Source organism: Gymnogyps californianus, chromosome 25, assembly GCF_018139145.2.
Source record: "Gymnogyps californianus isolate 813 chromosome 25, ASM1813914v2, whole genome shotgun sequence".
Lineage (NCBI taxonomy): Eukaryota > Metazoa > Chordata > Aves > Accipitriformes > Cathartidae > Gymnogyps > Gymnogyps californianus.
In genome coordinates, this window is record NC_059495.1 from 6,967,875 (window position 1) to 6,990,520 (window position 22,646).

The 22,646-nt window shown below is 43.0% G+C and overlaps 1 protein-coding gene across 4 annotated transcripts in view; it reads right to left on the bottom strand.

The window, feature by feature from the left end:
• FLI1 (Fli-1 proto-oncogene, ETS transcription factor) overlaps nt 1-22,646 on the bottom strand; it is an 88,757-nt gene that overhangs the window by 35,418 nt on the left and 30,693 nt on the right. For all 4 annotated transcript variants that reach the window (XM_050910972.1, XM_050910969.1, XM_050910971.1 and 1 more), the window contains one exon: nt 2,794-3,005. In XM_050910972.1, coding sequence (XP_050766929.1) covers nt 2,794-3,005 — 212 coding nt within the window. The remainder of the gene's footprint in view (nt 1-2,793; nt 3,006-22,646) is intronic.

Below are 22,646 nucleotides of genomic sequence, written 5' to 3' on the forward strand. Positions count from 1 at the left end.
AACCATTCTCTCGACAAGCAGAAAACACTAGCACTTCAAATACAGGTGAAGCACAGAATAAAGGCTGCTCCCTCTAATGAGGCAGCTGGAACCCGGTAAGAGAGCGTGCTTGAAAAACAAGAGAGAGAAGGAGAGGCAGAGAGAGATGGAGGGGAATAGGTTTTGTTATTCAGTCTGCAGTTCGAGTTAATTTGTATTGAGATTGGCATTTGCCGCTCAGATGGTGTGTCAGTTTTGCCAGGCAGCTGATGGGCAGAGGAACAAGCAACTGGAGTGGCCCAACCCGTAACAATGAACTGTGATGGACATGTGAGGAAAGGGCAAATTTTTAGCCATGGAGGAGAGGATGGATAAGCCAGATGAATGTTCTCATTTCTTGGGTGGATTGGAGCTCTTGTGCTAACAAGTTATCAAAAGGCAAGGCTGGAAGCTATTTCAGTGCTTAGTTCTGACATTCAAAAGAGTCTTTTCTTTTTTTCTAACAGGTTGGGAAGTTGTTACCCCTCTTTTAGAGAGACTGAGGACACTTAGTTTCTGCCTAAGAATCTTGTCATCTTGAGCAAGCCCATAAACAAGGATTTCCTTTTTGCCCAGAATAAACACACTTCTGGAGGGCCTTTCTCCATGGGTATCAGAGCACTTACAGTTGTTAATGAATAAGTTTGTCAAAGCAATATTATTTCCCTTTTTTTCTGAGCAGATGAGGAAGTTGTAACACAAAGATCACAATGGAAGGACAGCCCAATACATTTCATTCCCAAGTACATGCAATACACATACGACGAGAATGTTACATAGACATTTGGACATAAAAGTGCAGACACATGCAGAATCTACACAGAACGTGCTTACAGGATCTGAAAAGCACGAATATATGCTGCCTGTGGTAGCTCAGTGGATGTGACGGAACTACTTGTTCCCTTGGCCCTCCAGAATTTGCTAGAGTGAGACAGGCAAGTAGCATAATGGGAGGAAACACTCTCTGTGTGTTGGTCTGACACTATGGGTGTGAGCAACTGATGCAATGCTACAAAGGGCTTCCCCACATGATCGTGGGAGCGTGTTGCCTGTGCCATACGTGAGGCTGATTCTGCCACCTCAGTTCTCATGACTGGTTCACCTCTCCGCAGGATGGAGAGGTCAGACCTGCACAGCACCATGCACAAGCCTCGCTCATTCGGTCAGGATCCCATTCTGCATTGCCCTCTTGAAGACTTCAGGGATAGTTTAAGAAGACTAGCCTTGGTAGCCAAAGGCAGTCCTCGTGACTATCAGAAAACCCCAACCTGCTAGCACTTTCAAGATCCATCGTTTTGCCTGTGTTTTCCAGGGATGGTGTTTTTCAGGAAATAACTAATTTTCCCGTGTTTCAGCCTCAATTCTGAGACTGGAAACACTAGTGCAAAAATCCATGTAGTTCTTATGAAGTCCAGAAATGATACTAAGGTACAGCCGGGGCAAGATCAGCTTCAGTCTACAAATGATCACCATCAAAGACCAACTGACGCAAAGACCTTTATCTTATAGTAAAATCAGCATCTACTGTATACTTACGAGGAAAAAAAACATGCTGCTGTTTGAAGTCTTTAACACCATCACCTCACTATAGAAGTCTGAAAGTGCGAGGCTGCTTTCTGTTTCAAACTCTACACTTTGCTACATTCTCAGAAACCAGGAAAATAGGCTGTTACAGAAGCCCTAAACTAACCCTAAAGGAGAAAAATCCTTGATTAACTGTCCTGTATTAACAAGGTACAAATTTTAGAGAAGTTTGTGACTTTGAAATTAAAATCAAACTTAAAATTAGTATGAACTCTAAAACCTAATGCTAAAAAATAAAATAGTTTTTCTTTACTGTATATATTTAAAACTGAAAAAATTTGAAATTTCTACACCTAAAGATTTTGTCCAAGAAGGTGAAAATTTTTCCTAGGCTTTGGACTTGTAGAAAAGTTTTTAAAAGAGACAATCTGAGCTGCGATAATAAAATGTTTTCAAGTCTTTGAATTTCTCATTGAACAGGGAAATGATCCTTCTCCCCCAGCTCTAACTACAAATGAAGGGGGGCCAGCCTCTTTGGCTAAAAGCTGTAGAGGATACATCATAACCAGTGTCCCTTTGATGGTTAACATCACTGCTCAAATCTACTCCTGAACCCTCTTTTTCACCAGTGGTCACATATATTCACACAGAAGATGTGGGTATATGCCTTTTGTTTTGTTACACCTCATAGACTGCCATAAAGGACCTCAGTCTCCTCTTTTTCCCTTCTCCATCAAATAGCTCTCCGGTTTCATATGGTTGCTTCTGCCCTGGTGGGACACAAATCTAGTTACAGATGCAATAAGAAGTGCCCTCCTGTGAAGCCCATACAGTCCATTAGTGCAGCTTTCACTAGCTTCACTCTGGAGCACTGGTATAAACACCAACTATTACTGCATGACCGACTCCATCTTCAGGAGCCCCTTGAACCATGGCACATTTGTGGGATGCTGAACTAAGTGATGAAATGTGTAATTTACAACAGTTGTTTGCAGCATGAACTCTGTCCTGGCAGTCTCATGTCCCAGTCTGTACAGCGATCATGGAGACTGGTACAGATGCATGCCACAGAACTGCAAGAGCAAGATCCTCAGGCCATTAAAAAATGAGTGACAAAGGAACTCCGGGGGGAGCGGGATATGGTCCTGCACAAAGAGTGGAGTTTGTTGATATGCAGGACAAGCACAAATGGACGATACGTGCTCTGCTTTTATTTAAGATTCAGTAGATGTGGAAAGGGTCTTTCCTTACCTTGATCCATTCATGTGGTCATATTCCCTTTTTACATTGACCCGGACGGGCTGATTAATCCACTCCTGCTGAGGAGGCAAAGGGTTGATTTTGTGCGGCTGGCCATAGTCAGGGTTCCCTGAGGCCGTCATATCTGCCTTGGGGAGGTGAGTGGCAGCGCCGTACGTGGAGTCAAAGAGGGACTGGTCGTCGCTCACCACCGACAGAGCCTCCTGAGGAGAAAAGAAACAAGTGCTCAGAGTCATGACTAAACTAGTAACTCCACTCTTATTCTCTCTTTGAGCTGGTGAGCACCTGCAAGGGCCCCACAGCTGCCCAGCACTGTCTGAAATTGCCATCTGCCAGGATTGCAGATTGAATCAGACTCTTTGGGGTCCATTAACCCGTATGCAAAACGGGTGGGTTGCTTTGCTAGCTGCTGTGTTGCTCTGGGTGGGGCAAGAGTTAAGGTTAACTTGACTTCTGCAAACAGTAAAGGTGGCTGCTGGGTGCTGTATCATTCTTATTGCTTGCTGTAAGCAGCTTCATCTGCAATTTCATATAGTTACCTGCCCACCTGCCTGCACTTGCTGGTCCAAAAACAACCAAAGAGATACGTAGTATGTAACATTTCTGGAGTGTCATTGGAAGGTCTATACATCTTCTTTCAAAGGGTTTTGTGCGGTGTTTATATTTTGAGGTTACTAGTGAAGGAGAAGCAGTCAGTACAGGTCAGAGTTATGGGTGTTAGTGGTGGGATAAAAAATGCATTACTTTACACTTTTTGTTTATTTTGTGGGAAGTGTAGGACTGGTGAGTTACCAAACTGTGCATTTCTAGAAATGCTTAAAAACAGGAAATTGTTATCCTTTTTTTTTTTTCCTGCTGAAACTCCAAATGTTGACAAAAAGTTTTGACTATCAATTTCCTTGCGTTGATGCGCTTGGGTTTTCTAAATGAAGCATGCCAGGCTCATAAAGGCTTTGGCACAGGCCTGCCTTATTCAAAGTGCATCTGACAAGGTCTGCATGTTCTTTATGGAGCTAAGTTAACCGCACATAACACAGCTGCCATTATGGCTGGCAAGCCAGAAACTGAACGAGGAACCTCCCAAACTAAAAGCACACACTACTTTAATGTGAGTTAATGGAGCAGACCTCCGAAACAAAGGCAGCAACAGACTCACCTACTCTGTGGACCGAGCATTCAAAAGACCTGTAACATTGATGTGTATGCAGCAGTGGGTTACCCGTGAACATACAGACACTGTCTTTGCTTTGAAAGCTGGTGTGTTGCTAAACCCTCAGTGCTCAAAATTCACAGGACACAGTCCAAATCATGAGCTTTTAAAAATAATAAATTATTGCTCTCTCCCCGCCTCCCCCCAGTAGTTGTTTCTGAGGTTAGTTTTGCAAATTCTTCCATAACCAGGGAGGGAAACAGAAATTCTGAAAACTTAGAAAAGTGCAGCTGCTGGAATCCTCCGATTACACGAGAATCTAAGTGCAAATCAGATATTACCAGGCTCATGATATCATCACAAAAAATGTCAATAGTTGGAGTCTACTGGGTAAACATGAGAATCTCTCTCAGCTTGAAATTAACCCACTTAGAAAGAGTCAGGTCAGTGCTCTGCATTTACAAATATCAGCACTTTTCTATCGCTGGTCTCAGATCACGTAACAAAACCAAATAAGCCTGAGTAGCCTAGAATTTAAGTGGGCCTGACTAAGCTTGAATTTGGAGGAACCCTCAAACATCTGCATAAGTCCTGCTGAAGTTACAGTATTTGCTGCAAAAATTTTGTGAGCAACCTCTCACACTGATCAGCAGAGATGGCTACAGCCTTTAAACAACAAAAATGAGAGCTTTTACCTCACACTGCCTAATGCTGCGTGTTGCAAGGAGCTCCGACTGTGTTCATCCTTTCCAGCAGCTTTTTTGTGGTGGATGCACAACCTTTCAAAAGTACCCCCTCCCTTTTTCTGCTTTAATTAGAGGAAGGTAGGGAGTGGAAGGTGCCCCTCAGAAGAATTTCCTTGTGGTGCAATCCTATATGATCACAGCTTTGTGTCAGAAACTCCTTAAAGGGATTGAGACTATCTCCAGGCTATAAACTTTACCTGTGTTAGAAAGGTACAAGAACACGAGATCTTCTGGTGACGGCTCTTAAAAGAGAGCAAGCCTTTCCATCAGAGGTAAGGATATAGTGACTTGCTGCTTCTCTGATTTACTGAAGTCAGGATGTCAGGCAGGGGTTCCTAAATGACACATCTTCTGTAAGTCTCTACTTCCTCTCAGTATAAAAAAATGTGGGGTTCCCTACATTATGGCATGAGGTGGTAGGTGAACCCCAAATACCTGGGGCGCTGGACTGACTTACGACTCTCTAGACCCAGTCTCAGCTATGCATCTTACTGGCCAGAGGCAAGGAAACCATGAGTACCAATGCAAATTCATGAAATGAAATTTAAAAATGTTTGGTTTTGGAGATTTCCAGTCTAAAAACATACACAAAGTTGGGTTTTTTTAGGGAAACAATATCTGGGAAAATGCTTTTTCTGCCTAAATCCATTTTTCTTCTGAAGAAAGGTTCTGATGGAAAAAAATTGGAAAGCAGGGATCTTTCTGGCTACCCGTCCCGTCCCCCCCCCCCAAAAAAAAAAGCCAAAAAACCCCACCCCAAAGAACAGCCCTGGACTAGGATCAATGATTAGGGCTGCATCCAAGTACAACTATCTTTACATACACAGGCAAGTACACACTTTTCTCTGATATACAGAATATCTGATGGAGAAGCCTGCCTCCTCAGATAAGGATCTTCTTTGAAAGACAAAGCGGCTGCCAGGCCCTGCATACAGCAGCAACTGGTGTTAACGGGGATAATGATAATCTCACAGGCAGGCTGCATTTGCACTGAGAAACTCCGCATTTTGCTGCTTGAATGCATACAGAATGCAAACTCTACCGTCTTTAAAACTCTGTCGCACACAGGAAAAGAAATTCAAATGCGATGGCTGCCATCATGGCAGGCCCAAGCAGTTACTGAACCAGGAATCGTTTGAGTTAAAACCCTGAGTTAGTTACAGCCACAAAAGCTACAGACTCAAGGCTCCGGGGGAACTGAAGACATACAGAGCAGATCAGGCAGAGATAGCGGCTTGTAACACCTGCTTACAATCCGATCCAGGTCGTGCCTGCAAATAGCAAACAAGTATTGCTGATTGCATGCAAGGGAAGTTGGGTGGCATGCCGCCAACCCCTGCTGCAATCAGCTTCTCCGTGGTGTGTACATCTACAGCTTAGAAGAAAAACAAAAGGGTGGCAAGCAACAGGTAGCCTTTAGTCGGCAGGGTCAGAGTATGGGGGACCACTCAGATAATGTCCTAGCAGTGAGGACTACCTGGGACTCAGTTTAACTCTCTTGGAAGAGGACAGGGCTTGGCTGGCCCTGCCAGAGTTTCATGCTACAGACCCAGATGGGGAACGTGTACAACCTTCTTTGTGCTCACTATCAGAGGCTCTGCTTGGCTAGATTCAGTTTTGAAGGACTAGTCTGTTCAGGAAATGTTTGGCTTCAGTTCTGGCTGAGGAAGAGATCAACAGTTAAACTGAATACCAGAGAGCAAACTTCTGTCCCCTGGAATTGAGAGCTACTTAGCGTTTGGTGACGGGCAACTGGGAAAACACATCGAGGCATTAAAGGTGCTAACATAACCTAACCAGACAGGCCACAGCTCGCCAGGGTTCCCCCCATGCTGTTGCCTCCCGGACTGTGTCCTTGAGCTGGCCAGACTGAGTCTGAGACAGGGGTCTTGTGTGTATTATTCTGGCATATATGTTACATTATATTGCCTCTGGGAATAGGCTAGCTTCAGTTTTTCCAGTTTTTAATCACATTCCTGGCATAAATGTGGCAAGTCCCGTCTACGGCAGCTTGCAGCGCAGCGATAGGCAAGTTCAACTCCCTGTGAAGCACAGCCCCAGCCTTTGCAGGGCAGTCCACCACTGAACTGCCACAAATGAAGGGCTCCCATTGCTATGACTGCTGAAACAGCTTTGCATAGAGCTGGCACACACTCCTGGAGCCCTTAGACATGAATATATGTGATATGGCTATTATTAATAACAGTTTATAGTTGTAATAGGTCAAATTTGCAGTTTTTCCTTTTTTTAGATGAGCCATCTAGACCCAGGTCCCAGGTCTAAGTGCCACAGTAAGGTGAGGTACACTTTGATTTTGTCCCTGCGTGCTGCAGGAAAGCCAGTCTGTTCTTCTGGTCACACAGGTAGCACAGTGGGGAGGGCTGACAGCCCACCAATGCTTCAAGCAAGGTATCCTGATTCCTTACTGTGAAACAGAGATGACATGCAAGCTTTAGAAAAAGTTTTCACTTAGTTAATGAATTGAGCAGGACATTTGAGCCAATATGTGAACGGAATGGGTCTGAGAAACAACCCCAGGTAAAAATCAGGGGTGACTGTGCAATGCAGACATATGATGTGAAACATCATCATTTACCTCAAAGTTCTTCTGTTCACAGTCCCTGACACAGTCTTTGTTGCGTTGATGACTGCACTAATAATAGAGCTAGCCCCAGGATATCCTAATGTCCTCGCTAACCTCTAGAGGCTTGCCTCGGACAAGGCCCCTAAAAGTTCAGGTTTTTAATCTTATCCAAAGTTCACTGGCAAGGAAAGCTCGTTAGAAGTTCCCAGTTCCCTGGGTTCAGCTCTGGGAGAAATGCCATGAAAACAAGAGCTGGTGAGGTGACAGTAGTCAGTGCTTTCATCCCAGGTATAACCCAGTGTCTACAATAACGGCTTTTTTCAGGTGCATGCAATGCATTTTCACTGAATATTGACTTTGAGCTCTTTACATTCACTTTTCTGGCCATAACCACATTTAAAAGGCATTGCTAAAGATCAAAGGTTCATCCTCCTCCACAAAGTCTGACTTACAGAAGAAGAAAATGCTGAGTACTTGAACCATCATGCCATGGATGGAAAGATTACTTCCACCTCTAGAGGGGTGACTTTTTTCTTTTTTTTTTTTTTTTCCAATTATATATTTTCGCCACACTTAGTCCTGTGAGAAAATCACTCCTGAAATATTTTTGTAAAGAGAATGTTACCAACACAGACCCACTGTCTGAAGAGCCCAGACGTACGATGCAAAGCACCAAAATATGAGGTACCAGCAGCAACTAGCCTTACACATGGCTTGAGGTTAGCACACAGGATCTATTCCTTGCATAGAAATAACTTTGGCACTGCAGTTTTACAAGTCAGCACTTCTGCTGCCAACATCTCATACAAGCAGAAAAGAGATAACATCAGACTTACAAGAAAATGAGTCAAATATAAAATTTAAAAAGGAGCAGAGTCTGTGTTGATCTTGGGGCAGCAAATTCGGATGGATTGGGCACTGAACTAGGAGGCAGGAAGGCAGAGTATTATTCTCATCTCTGCCCTTGATCTTTGGCATAACCTTTAGCGAAGCATTCCCCTGTCCGTGCCTTTTTTCTCCCTTCAGTCTTCTGTTGCCCTGATCCGTGCACACTGTAAGCTCTGTGGGGCACAGAGCCTCATCCAGTGCTGTTACTGGAACACAAACAGGAATCTTTTGGATAATTCAAAGCCAGGCCTGGACTGCAATCCCATGCTCTAATATATCCAGTCTTCACAATACACCTAAGCAAAACAAAAAGAAAGACCTCTGCAGCTTTTTCAGCACACGTTTCTTGAGGTTTGCTCACGCTACCCCACTTTCCTTCCAGGATATTATGTGATTGGTGCAGGGACTCCACACAACTCCCCCTGGAAAATTATAATCATAGGAATTTTATTGCTAACAACCACAATCCAATCTCGTGCCCTTCACAATCAATTTAAGGCCTGCTTCTACAGCGGAGGATTTGCAGGCTGCAGCCAGCACCAGAGATCCATCATAACGCTGTAGTGAAAACAGCAGGCTGAGAGCCGTCACTGCCAAAGTGCATTGCGCTTTACCTCTTCTATCTACTTGCAGCACTGCACAGTGACCGACAAGCTGTTCTGTTCATGCTGTTTTCCAGCTGAGCTGATGGCGTTCGGGCTGTGGCAACCCAAATGCTGGTAATCCGTGCCGCAGAGCTGTCCCTGCCCTGAGGAGGAGGGACGGGAGGAGATGCAGTCTTGCTTTCCCTGCTGCAGCAGGAGTAAGGATTAAGAAGGCGGCAGCATATCTTTAAAACTGTGTTGAAGTTTCTGCAGATTTGAGGCTTTCTTTGTGTATAAAGGAGGGCTTTCATTTAGTTATTTTGATGATATCCCACAGTGCAATAAGTTTGCTTTTACTCTGCACTGGAGACTTGCTCAAAACTACAAAGCAGGTCAACTACCCGGACAAATTACGACGCAAGCTTTCCTCTGCAGCTCAGACTGCCTTTCTTTCACTTTCCACCCAGAGTACTACATCAGAGCCTAACTTGGCAGTCTTAGAATACAGCATGATTTCTTCACAATTCAAATAAATGGGAAACCACAACTTAGTAACTCGTGCTAGGAGGAAACAAAGCAGGAATAAGATAGGCATAAATAGCAGAAACACACTGAAATTAGCTAGCTAAAAAATGGGGCAAAATGATTTTGCAGAATTTCTCATAAGGAAATATGTCTTTTTTTTATTATTTTTATGTTCACTATTTCCATGAAATTTCATGTCAAGTGGATAAAAGAAGGCTGCTAAAATGAATGCTTTATTGTTTTGATATCAAGATCCCCAAAACCTGACTCAAAAAGGAAACAAAAATCATGCTTCTGTACTTCAGTTTTCAGAAGAGCACTTGACTTCATGCACACCTTTATAGGATCTGGACCAACGACTTTTTTTCTCAGTCTAGACTTCACATAAATCGGTTCAGAGCCTATTTTGGTTTGTTTTCATCAGGCTAAATACCAAGTGGGAATAACCAGGACACAGTACTCCTCCCCAACAAGTTGCTGCATTAGGGCTGATGATAAGGAGGCTTAGGCACCAGCCCCAGCCCCATGGGAAGCCTCCAGGAGATGCCTCTGGGTGGCCTCAGTGCAGGACCAAGAGAGGAAGTGAAAAAAAAAAAAAAAAAAAGAACCTGCCCAAATTACTGCTGTGGCCTCTTGACCTCTTAAAAGTAATATGGTGAAATCTGAGGCTAGAGAGACTGGACATGTCTGATAGACGATCACATCTCCATCATACAAGTTCCTAAATCCTGGAGGTGTGCTGCAGCTCTTCCTTTAAAGAGAACAGCAGCTGTGCTTTGCAGCATGCAACATCCCTGCCAGTCTCCAGCTGGCTTACCCGCATCCCTGGGCCTACAGACAGGGATTTCCCTAAGCACTCCTACCCGTCTCGGGTGCTTCACACCCTGCTGTACCGATACACGCTGGGAGTAGCTGATGAGGTGTCTGCCCATTAGCAGATGAGTGACAAATCACAGCTTCTGGCTTCTGTTCCCAGAAGGTTTGGGAGAATTCCTGCCCAGTTCTGCCAACCAAGACATGTGAGATGATGTAGGATGAGTACGGAACCTTGGGGGTAAAACGTTAAGCCTGTTAAAAGTGCTGGAAGCTTTGCCATTGGCATGGTTTGAGCCAGGTTTCATTTTTTGGCAGCTAATTTCACTACAGAAGGATTCGCCTCCATGAATTAATCAGCATAACTCTGCTGAGGCGGGAGGACTATATGATCTCTCAAGATCTTTTCCAAGCCATGTCATGTTTCCAGAAAATCAATCAGCCTTTGCCATGTATTAACACTCTCCTCGGCCAGTTTACTGCGCTTATATCACCACTGATCTCTGCCCACAGCTTTTCTGCTCCAAAGTTGCCCACGCTCACTAAGAATAACTTGACACTGTGTGGGTGATTGCTTTCCAGAGCTGGGCAGTCAAATCCACCTAGCTCTAGTTCACCTTCCTTTTAATTTTTTTTTCCTCATCCTTGTAAAATAATTGACTTGCACTGAGCAGATGCATTTGTAAACAGAGACACATGGATATAACTGTGAACATACACACTTCAGTAAATATTATTGTAGCATTTTTATGGTCTTTTCTGCTGAAGACACATGGAGGGAAACTGCAAGATGGTTTCAGAGTCTGGCTTCCTGACAAACCCAAACTATCCTGAAGAATAAATGCAGTCTACTGCTACGCAGAAATTCTGTGCTGACCTCAGCTTTGTCCTGAAGCACCCACCGCCCGACTCCTCTCCTTGATGTAGTGCCAGAGGCTGCTTTTCAGTGGCAAATATTTCATCAGGGGTTTGCAGACTGACCAAGCACTTTGTTTCAGAAAACTTGAGCTCACTTTAAACTGCATTTGCCTATTGCAGTAGTGCCACCATTTCTCTGAAAGGAGAGCTTTTTGGTGGTATTTTTACTCCTACCAGAAACTGAGGCTATGTAACAATCCTGCTGTTTTTGTTTTCCACATGCAAAGAGCAATCGAATCTTTTCAATATAAATGATTCACCCTAGAAAGGAAAACAATAAAATGAGAAACCCAAAAGTACGGGGGGTTTGTCATGAGAGAGGGTATGTCACATCTATGTGCCTCCTCTTTAACAGGCTGCCTTAGAAAAGGACATAAAGCGGAGTCTTAAAAGCATGAAGGAATAGGTGCAAACCACAAAATCTTATCTTTTCAGTTTGGGTTCCTACTGCCAAAGCACTGGAAACTGTGAAGAGTGTTCTCCCAGGAATTCAAGATCTGGGAGGTGGCAGTTTAGAGAGACACAAATATTTCAGGTTCCTCTGAGCTCTGACTCACCGCTACACCAATGCCCATTCATTATTTTTTATTTCACTTTGATACCATTGTCCCAGTTACATTCACAAACACCGCAATCGTATCCTGTTTTGTTCTCTGACACCATTCCCTTCACAATCGCAGGAAGCCCATCAGGAAACATTCATCGGGTGCTGTTATGTTTCCATCCGCAGAGAACAAAACATGCACTTTCAGCCCAAGATGACTTATTCCAGACTAAGGAAAAACAACAGCATGAAAGAATCAAAGCAGAGTCTCCAGGAGAGAGCGCAGTATGTGCTTCTCCCCTGAAACAGGGGTAGGAGTCCTGAGCAATGCTCAACGCCTCTTACCTAGGGAATGCTTAGCAATGGAAAGGTTCAGCCAAAAGGAAATAAAAGGCATAATCCATCACTGACATCTACAGTGCATATTGCAAGGTCTGGACACTATATCAGAGGGGGCAAATACAAGTCCAACGCAGTCCTGCAGCTGAATCCTAAACCAGATGTGGCTTGAGATTTCAAGCGTTAGGGCCCAAGTCTATTTGCGTTCTGGGTTTGGCCCCAGTCCCTGAGCTACGTTTGGATTAGATCTGTGTTCAGGGTCTCAGCGCTCATGATATTCAGAGCATAAATTCAGTGTTTCAGCCCAGAGCTGGTTACTTAGGTTTGTTGTCAAGTGTGCATCACACAAAGTACGGCGATAAGAGGAAATGGGGGAGGTGGTTCAGGACTCATAGGAACCTACTTCTTCCCCAAGAAGCATATGCATATGGTTGATAGAGCACTGTGAAACTGTTATCTGCCTCTTAACCAGAAAAAATGGCATTTACTGGCGTGGACAAGTCCCGAGGTTGAGATTTTCAAAAGAGCCTGAAGTTACACAAATTGCACTCACATTTAGCAGAAGTTGGGAGCCACAGTCCCTTGAATCCCTCTAAAATATTAGGTTTAAACCTCGTGAGAGAGAGCAGCCAAAAGAGGAGCAGTTAGCAACAATACTCGGACCAGGTTTTCCATTTCCTTTGCCCACTGATCCTGGCTGCAAACACAGGTGCCATCACTGCCCAGCTGAGTGCTTAATAAAGCCGTGCATTGATGCCTTCTGCAGAATACCCAGCCTCTGCTGGCTCCTTATCCCGTTCCCAACTGGTCTCCTCCACTTGGCAGCGGAACTGACGGCTGCCACCCTGCTGGGATGGCACGGATCTGTGTTTTTCTTGTGCACCGAGCCCAGCCCCTGTGGCTCCAGTGACGAGATTGTTTCTGCATACGCCTATAGGAAAAGCAGAGATTTTGTGAACAAGCCTGCTCGTGGCATTCCAAGGAAAACAGCTCAGCAGGATTACACTGAGATATTTTCTTTGTCAATCTCAATCGAGATATTTGAACAGGAAAACCCAGTTTACACCACTGGAATTTCCCAGGGGCTTTTCATTTCTTTACAAAGAAACACTGATGTTTTAATTTCAGTGCAAGAGAAAGGTCCTGGAAGGATTCAGGGATAGCCATCACTCTTACCTCTTGGACAAAAAGTTATGGGTCCAAATCCCATACTGGCACCTGGGCTGGAACCCAAAGTTAACATTACAATACAAAAAGGAGTTGACAAGGTGCTATTCTTCCTAGTGATATCAAACATCACAGAGAAAAGACTACCCTACCACCACTCACGTTTCAGGAAACTGCAATAGTAAAATAGCTTCTGATGCCTAAAGGTATAGCAAAGCTGGTGCTGAAGACAAATGTACAGGCCAAATATATACAGCTAACTCCATCTTGTGTCCCATCTACTAGAATCAGCCAGTGAATGCTGCCTCCTGGCTAGCTCAACAGCAGATGTGAGAGTAAAAATAAAAAACATGGCTCTTTTACAGTTGTGTTGATGTCCTTGTGTCTCAGTTTCCCTATCTGTATGATGTGTGCCCCCTAAAGAGCTCAGATTTTGTTGAGTGCTCCAACGTTCTTGGAAGAAGGAGGTCATAGAAGTGACAAGTATTATCCTAGGGCTAGAAGTGCTAGACAAAAGCAAAACTTACTCTCCTCTGAGGCTGAGCAAAAAACTTACCAAAATCTCTTATCAGTAACTATTAACAGAAAGTCTGTTGGTTTTATCAGTGTGGTACTGAGAAGGCCTCTGAGCCTTGCTTAGATAAATGAGGTCTCTTGCTACTGCCACCTCAAGAAGTCTGTGCTCAGGGACAGTTTTCCACACCTGTGAGAACTAATGGCTTCTTCTTCCCAGCTCCCCTCGGCCCTGCTGAAGCAGACCAGGGAGGCAGAGGCCGTGAATGAGTTCATGGCAGGGAGTTTCGAATGTTTTGCTGCAGGGAAAGCAGGCAAGACGCAGAGCACAGGCTCACAGTGTGTTTGGGAGGGAGGGAGCTGGGAGCCAAGGCTGCCAACAGTCAAATCCCAGCACTGAGACTGATTCATTGCTATGGCTTTAGTTAGGTTGCTTAGCTCTGCATCCCAGTGTTCTCCTCTGCTGGAGGTGATGCTAAAAACATGTATACCCAAGGGCCAGTTTGGGGCTGATTCTGTCAGGTTTCTGTCATCTCTAGGACCTTTGCTCAGACCTCCACATGATCCACGCTATCCCCTAGCAAATCCCCACCTGTAGCAATTAATGTCATGTTTTTGTTTGGTTTTGTTTTGCTTTGGTTTTTTTTTTAATGAAAATCATTAGCTCTGGCTTGATAACTGTGAAGTAAGGAGCTGTCAGGCTCCTACTTTCATAGCGATGTGCCTAATAGACAACGCCAGCATCTCAGGGGTGCCACGCAGACAGACGTGAGGTTGTTACATTAATTTTACAGCATGGGAACCAATGCAAAGCAACCAAACACTCTGCTCAATGTCATTTGGTAGAGTGTAGCTAAACTAAGATTAAAACCTAGGCCCCCTAAAAAAGCTGGCTTTCCTATAGAAGAGAGGACTGCCTTTACATGCAACACTTTGTGATGTTTTCTGAGATGACTGCAGTATGTTTTCCTTTTGCTGAAGAGTTTTTTACACTCAAATCATGCTAACATAAATAAGAAGCAGGCCTCTCGGCACATCTCCATGTTCTTAGCAGAGCTGATACGGCTGGTCTTATCTCTAACAGGGCAAGTCCCCTGAGCTGTGTTGAAAAGCCTTTTATCAGATGCAATTTAAAGAGAGTTCTTTCTGAGATGTAGTTCTGCAGCTCTGGCAGGAAAGTGGGGCTTCTGACTAAATCTCCTCTGGTTTTGTTTAGCATTGGGGTGAGGGAGTAAGACAAGGTCCTATTTGTGGGGCCGGCAAGACAGGGCTGCTCCTTGCGCCTTCCCTGAAACAACGCTCTACTCCCTCAGTCAGAGGAAAACCCTGTCAAAAATGGCTTAACGATCTTCTAATATTTCCATGCAATTAAAGGCCACATCTGTCTCACAGACCCCGTCCTCCTTTGCTAATGTACAGACATGAACTAAACAGTCTGTCTTGTCGATTCGCAGGGTAACAAAGGGGCCTATTCATAACACAGGCACTTTGGCTATTTTGTGTGTGTGAAATGAAATAGAGTTTGCATTTGGAGAATAACCTGTGTTGGAGCTAGCAAGAGATTTCTGCTCTAATAAATCAATCAGCTTTACCGGCTAATAAAATAGCCCCCCTCCTAATTCTGACTGTGCTAACCAGACAGCCACCCTACAGAGAGGCAACTACGGTTTCTGTGCAAAAGTGAGAACCTACGTTAGCTTGCTATTAAAACTCTTAGGGGGATTAAAAAAAATAGGTATCAGCTTGGCTGGAATTTTTCAAGCCGCTTAAGAGAAGGAGTTATCCCTGGCCCAAGGAACTTGGGTGTCATCTCTGTGGCCTCGGCTGTGCCAGTCAGTGGGTACGCATTTTACTACTGTCTTTAGCTGGCTCAGAGCCAGGTACAGTTCTGCTCTTACCTTTGCTCAGTCCTTTCTGAAGAAAATGGGAGCATTGCAGAAGAAAAAAAAACCCAACAACCAACCACCCTTCAAAGACCCATTTCTGATTTGTTAGTGAAATTGAGGGCTTAAAAAAAGAACACAAATTGAGGCACACGTTGGCGTAGTCCCAAACCAATACCAACATTATGTTTTGCCCTGACTAAGAGTTTCAGGCAATACCTGCACATATATCCAGACGGATAGGGCAGTGCAAGGAATATATTACTGCTGGTTTAACATTTTTCTTGTAAATGCCTTGGGGGAATGGGCTCTTAGGGTTTTTTTTCTCTTTTCTGAGCCCAGCACCTTGGCACGCTGGTCCATATTTGGTCATGGTCTGTATCTCTGCTGTCTTAGTGCTTTCACAATACAAACAAGTACACTAATAATGTTCACACCTCAACATACCTCATTTCCTCAGCTTTCAAGTGAGCAGGAAGTGTACAGGAAGCACAGAAAAGATGGTCCTGTGGTTTCAATACTAGAGTGATATTTGGGAGGTGTGGGCTCATTTACCATCTAGGCAGCAAAATTGTTTGTTCAACTCAAGTGAAAGTTCTCTGTGTAAAATGAGGGGCAAAAGTGGGTGTCAAGGCCACAGGGTAAGAGACGGACAAACCTAGAATGTGGTGACATACCATTTTCATATCCTGAGAAAATTATGGAGGCTGTGAGAAATTTTCCAATCCTGATGTTGGACAGAAAGTCAAAATGATTATCCAGAGAAGTCCACCTTAAGTTAACTGAAATATTTTGTTTCAGATATTCTGAATGTTTCGTTGCAGTTTTAACCTTTTCAGTTTTCTTAAAATATTGCAATTGGCTTATGTTTCTAAATAAGGACTAGTTTCAAATCAAAATCTGGAAAACTTGAGAAAGCACCAAGTAGGGCTTTCAGCAGACTGTCAAAAATCAACCTTTCCAGTGAACAGGTAGGGCTTTGATAAATTTGCATCTTTCTGACAAAAAGACACTAGGCTGAAAAAGGTCAGACCGTATCTAACATGAATTTTCTTGTATATGTCCCTGATACAAACACAGAGTGAATTCTGTTACAGCTTTTGGAGACCGGGCCAAATTAAGTCTTTTTAGACTTGCTACCATGCCAGCAAAGCCAGTGGAAGTTTTGCCTTTGTCTTTGGGGTGATGTATGATCAAATCTTCTATGTAGCTGTTGGCATATTCATGCACTTAAATGTGAACACATGAATGACTCCGACTCAAATGCACACAGTATGCACTAACTGTCCTAGCAAAATTTCACTATCTAAGCAGTTATAGCCTGTAGACTTTTAATGATATTTTTAAGACTTTATACAGACATCTAAAGAAGCAATTAGATGCTTAGAAATATTTTAAGAAAATCTATGTAGTTCTTAATTCTGGCTGATTTCATTTGCCTGCACAGGTACCTCAGTATCTTTAACATTTAGCATTTTGATATCATGGTGACTAAAATTATGCCAGATTCCTATCCTGGAGGGAAGTGGAGGTCTCCAAGAGACACACATCAGGACCAAATAACAACTGCATCCCTTCTGGGATACCTGACACAGACTGGGCTGACCAGCTCTTGCAAGCCTGAGCTGCATCCTCTGGGGGTCTGATTTTCCTCCCAGTCCTCAGCACTCAGGGAGTGCAGGCACAATGGTACTCCCTATTAAGGCACAGGTTCTTACTGGTTTGGACAGGTACCACATGAAGATCCAAGGGAAGAAGCATGTCTTCCTCGTGGCAGGTCTAACAGTCACTTTCCTCATCAGCACCCTCTTAAGAGCAACATTTTTGCCAGCCAGTACTCAGTAATTCAGCAGTGCCTCTTTGTTGGCTGCCCTGTCTATTCCTGTTAGTTTGTGATGATGATTAAGACAATTTCTGTTCAGTGAGGACAACAAAGAGATTTGAAACATTGCTTCAGATGATGTTCATAGGATGAACAGTAAGAAAGAAAATCAGCTCCTTGCATGCAATATAGCTTTGAGAGGACCTGAGGTCTGTTGGGTGACTTGGTGACAAAACACCTTATAGAGCTGCTACAAAATAGGGGTAATAGTGAAAGTGACCTTTTGGTTAAAGCACTTCAAAATTAATGGATGTAAAACACTGCGTGAGAGCCAGGTATGAACAATTCAGAGTACACAGGAAGAAAGAGCTCGTATTAGCATGCCACACACTTACTCACACAGCAATTGCAGTTCTCAGAAGAAAGCTATCAAGTGGAGATGGTGGTATTACAGCAGCACTTCAAGAGATTTTGAGAGATATTATTGTGCCTTGGAGCCCCAAAGGCTGGCTTGCAATATTCACTGACTGAAAACATGGGCACCCACTATTTGGCTACACCATAAAGCTGACAGAAAAATTTTTGCTTCAGAGGTACCTGTTAATAAACCACAAAAGACTACGTGATTGGAAGTCTGGCATGCACCAGTTAATACAGCTAATGAGGGATCAAAAATAAATATTAATGTTGCCAAACCCCTACCTGCAGGTGTGAGAATAGACTGGCCTACCTGGAAATACAAATCATCTCCCAACAAGAGCTGGTAGGGCAAAAGCTTATATGTGGTAACGTGCTAATGATACAGATAAATGTAGGTGTGGGGAAGCAGAGACCGTGGAGCACTCTCTCTTCTGTTTTCACGGGAGAGCTGAGTAGTCTCGATCAGCTTCCAAGGGCTACAGATCAGATCAGACCATCAGACTATGTCTCTGGCTTTAGAAAAACAATGAACTGTAGGGGAAGCAGCTGAAAAAAAGAAATGGCAATGGTTTAATCTCCCTCTTGGCTTGTCCTTTCCAAGCACTTGGTGCGCAAATGGTCTGTCTCACCCTCCTAGAGTGGCATGCCTGGAGCGTGGCCCATAGCTCCGCTGCCACAGGTATCTAGTCTGGAAAGGACCTCTGGTCATCACAGCAAGATATGTTTTACATATCTTACACTGATGTAATTATAGATGCTCTGCTCTCCCCTGCTACTTCTTCATGTCACAGTAGACGTAACATGTTTAGGAATGACAGAGGACCTCAGCGTTAATCACCAGGGAAGCAATTTTTTCAGTATCATCAAAGAAAAATGTTAGGTGGGTGTTGTTAAACATGTCAAAATATTGCCTTGCTTTATCTCACATACTAAAGGTCGTGTTTAGGGGTAGATTTCACGCCACTTTTCTCATCTGTGAAAAACGTTTCTTTAATATGCAATCAAACAAGACACAAAGACATCACTCACTGAAGGTCAAACAGCACAACTGCAGTAAAATCAGGCTGAGAGCCCAATTATTCGGATTCTCACGACACTGCCTTAGGTGCTGAGCCATAGTGTGACATGTAAGTAAGGTGTTTTCTTTCGGGACATCTTCAAAGGCATAAATATGAATCAGGCAAGCAAAATACATTTTATCCTTCATTTAAAGCTTTTGAAAATCCCACTCTCTACCTTAACTCAGTTAATATAAAAATTGCATAGAGGTAAAATCTCAATAAGCAGGAGCAGGAACAGAGCATTCTGTCTCTGTTTCATTCATCAGGCCTTTTTTCCCTCATACTTGCCTGCTATTCCCATTTCCTTCCTTGCCTTTCACATGAAACGTATCCATTGCACACACCCACTCTGCCTTATTTGTTCACATTCATAGGCAAATTGTTTTACAATGGTCTTTTTAAAAAATACGCTTCTTCTGAGCATTTTTTTCTTTTCTCATGGACAGCAGCAAATGGATTAGCTATTGGGTCCTGGGTCCTTTCACAAATGGGGCAGTTTCTCTTCAGTTTGTCCATCTCATGCTATCTTGGCAAAATTATCTTCTTTAACCATTTTCTCATAGATACTGAAGGAACAGTTTATAATTGCTTTTGTTGAATGAAGATGGGATTGACTATCTGATTAAAACTGACCACATACTTAAAAGACAGATCCAAGCTTAGTAAGTCTGGGTGATGTAAATTTGGGTTTGTTTTTCACTTTAGGAGCGAAATTTTTAAGACTTAAGCAGTACAGTATCTCCTTTGGAGGTGCCCACGTTCTTTTTTATATACGGCCCTCAGTTTTGGCTTAATTTAGGTGGAAAGTCTAAGCCATTCGGCAAGTATTCATAACCCAGGCTTTTAGTTTGTTTTGTGTAGTAAAAAGCACATTGCCAACACTATTTAAAGAAATTATCAGTTTGAATGAAATTGCTGAGTTAAAAATTATATAGTTACAGGAACTTTCAGTCTAGTCCTCTAAAGACTTAATTCATACATTAGAAGGCAGAGGCCTCCCTCTGCAATTTGCTTGCTTTCTTCTCATTGTATTTATGTAATTAACAAGCAGATGTAAGTGTAACTTTTGCTTCTGTTTTCACTAAAATAACAAATCCACTTAAACAAAATACACCATTCAGTAAATATCAAGCATAAAACATTCAGGAAAGAGTTTGCCTTTTTGCTCATCTCAATTCATATTTTAAGGTGTGTTTAATTTCCTTTGACCATCAAAATTAAGAATGTGCATAAATTGAAATAACCTGGGATGAGAAATGTATATGACCATGACTCATTATACTGAGGTCAACTCATCTGTTCACCAGCACAAGAGTTTACCATTGTGCTGCCCTAAATTCTTTACATGAAGAAGAGAATATTGCTCAATTCATTAATGATGAATATTATGCATAGTGGAACAAACCACAGGTTAACTGACAAATAATGCATTTGTTCAGAAAGAAAACCATGTTTTTACTCAAGCCCCTAGCACAATCAGCGAGAGAAGCAGAGAAGAAGGTTAATGTATGTGTTGCTATGTGGATTATAGTCACACCCTCACCCAGACACAAACCCTGTGCAAGCTGCAGTAAGAACAACAGGAAATGGCCTGGGGTATTTATAGCATTATTGTGTTTATCCTGAAGTGATGTTCTGCACAGATTATTATGAAGTTTTTCGTGGGAGAGGATACAGCTTGTGTCAGCTGGAGATTTGCATGCACTTCACCCAATATGCTCTCTGCTAAACTTGCATAGTCCCCCCTCTACCTTTCTTTGCTTTTTAAAGGTTTGCTGTATACTAGGACTTCTCTGCAGCTGACAAGATGGGCCACCTCCCGCAGTGCAAACAGGAACCCTGGTAACCAGTATGCTTGGCCTAAACCTATTTGCTTCACCAGATTTACAAATCCACAGTGAGATGTCATGAGAAAAAAACCAAACCCACCCACGTCAGTGGTCCTGAATTTCTGAAAAATGCAGTCCATGCTACACCGAGACGAAAGTTCTTCTGTGCATTTTGGGTCCTATTAACAAAGCAATTGATGACACCAAAAACCTTTTATCAGAACCCAGGGCTCGCTCTTCAGGACGGATTAGTCCACTCCTGGGATTCTCTTTGTTTGGAGAATCATTTCCATGTCCTTTATGTTCAGGTGGGGTAATGAAATACCTTCCCATTTATCTCTTTCTCCTGGGAAGGCATTCAGCAAAAGTAATAATTTTCATGGAAAGATCATCTACGTATTCCCAGCCTCAGCCTTGCCATCTTGCTGCTGATCTGAACATTGTAAAGAGACTTTTTCTAATTCATTCCCATCGTCTAAATTTGGCCTGAAGTTTGATAGAGAAAAAACCAAAACATATGGGAGATAAAATAGATAGTATAACAACTTAATATCTCTGTAGGGTAAAAAACCCTCCACCCACTCACAAAACCTATGCAAGCATATATCCATCTATACAGACCAGTTTATCTCAGTGAGAGATACAGAATAAGGAACATTAAAATAATAGTGAGAAAAAAGAGTAACTCAGGAAGCGAAGAACCTGTTATTTCATTGTCAGAACAGTTTTTTCTTATCTTAGTCACATCTCCTGAGGTTTGCTCAACTCATGAACGGCTCATGAACGTTCAGCTCATTTCTTTATTTACACCCCATGATCTCTAAAAACCTCGATTAAAAGCAATCAGAAAAATCCATCATATGACACTTAGGCCATTTACAGCCTGTGACAGTTATTAGCAAATGTTAACCTTTCCTTTGAGAAAACAGAAGGAAATCCTGCTTTAATTTAAGCTTTCAAACATCATCCCTCTCTATCTCTGCAGCAAATCAGAGCATCTCCATGATGCCATTGTTTGCAAATATAATAAGTCCTGGTTTTGTCTGTTTAAAAAACAAACACCAACAGAAAAGCATCAGGAAGTCCCTATGAATGGGAGCAACGCTGCATTTCTGTATGTACCGCATTAATTAATGCAATTGAGCCAATATCCGAGCAAGGCTTGTTCCTATGAATACTGTTCAAATCATTATCAGTTCTATTAGCGCTTCATTATGGTCGCACTGATCAAGACCAGATTTCCTGGGCTAATTTGCATCATATTCTGACAGGTGCTAGTCCAGGTGTCCTATTGTCGTTCTGAATTAATAAACATGATTCAACCCCCTCCTCCTTTTATCATTTGCGTGATAGAGGGAATAATAGAAACAGAATGGGCTGGGGGGCACAAAACAACTTATCTGACTTCATCTCCCAAAAAGGCCTTTCCTGGGGTTTTGCCAGGTTTAATTTTAAAATGACGAGCTCACATACTGCTTCCCCTGCACCACCTACCTGTCAAATTACTTCCATACCCTCCCCTCACTGGCTTGTCTCTTGCCCTTTAGGCAGGGCTGCCCACAGCACAAGTTGGCACAGTGCACCATATTAAGATTTCTTTTTCCATCGAGTAAACTAATAGAGCACAAGCCAGCCTCCAACTGTTTCTGATTTGCACAGCCTTGCTCTAAGGTATAAACCTACTTGGATCTCCTTGTAGCCTTTAAAGTCATCGTTGCGCATCCTTGGCATTTAGACCTGTTGGCATCTACAGATTCTACCTATCCTCTTCTTTGCCAATTCATCACTCACAGCCTAAAATTAGACCCCTAAAGCCATCTTTGTTTGTTTGTTTGTTTTTTACTTTTTATTCTTTTAAAGATGATGATGATCATTAGGAGGATGTATACAGCAAGCAATGAAGGGCTTTGGTTTGCAGCCACATGCTTCGCAGTCATGCCATCCCAACTTACAACCTTAGGTCTGTAAGCAGCACAGTCCCTGTTCGTGCAGTTTTCCTGGCTTTGTAATAAACCCAGCACAAGTGTCTCTGCATCATGCTTCACACTTTTCTGGTTC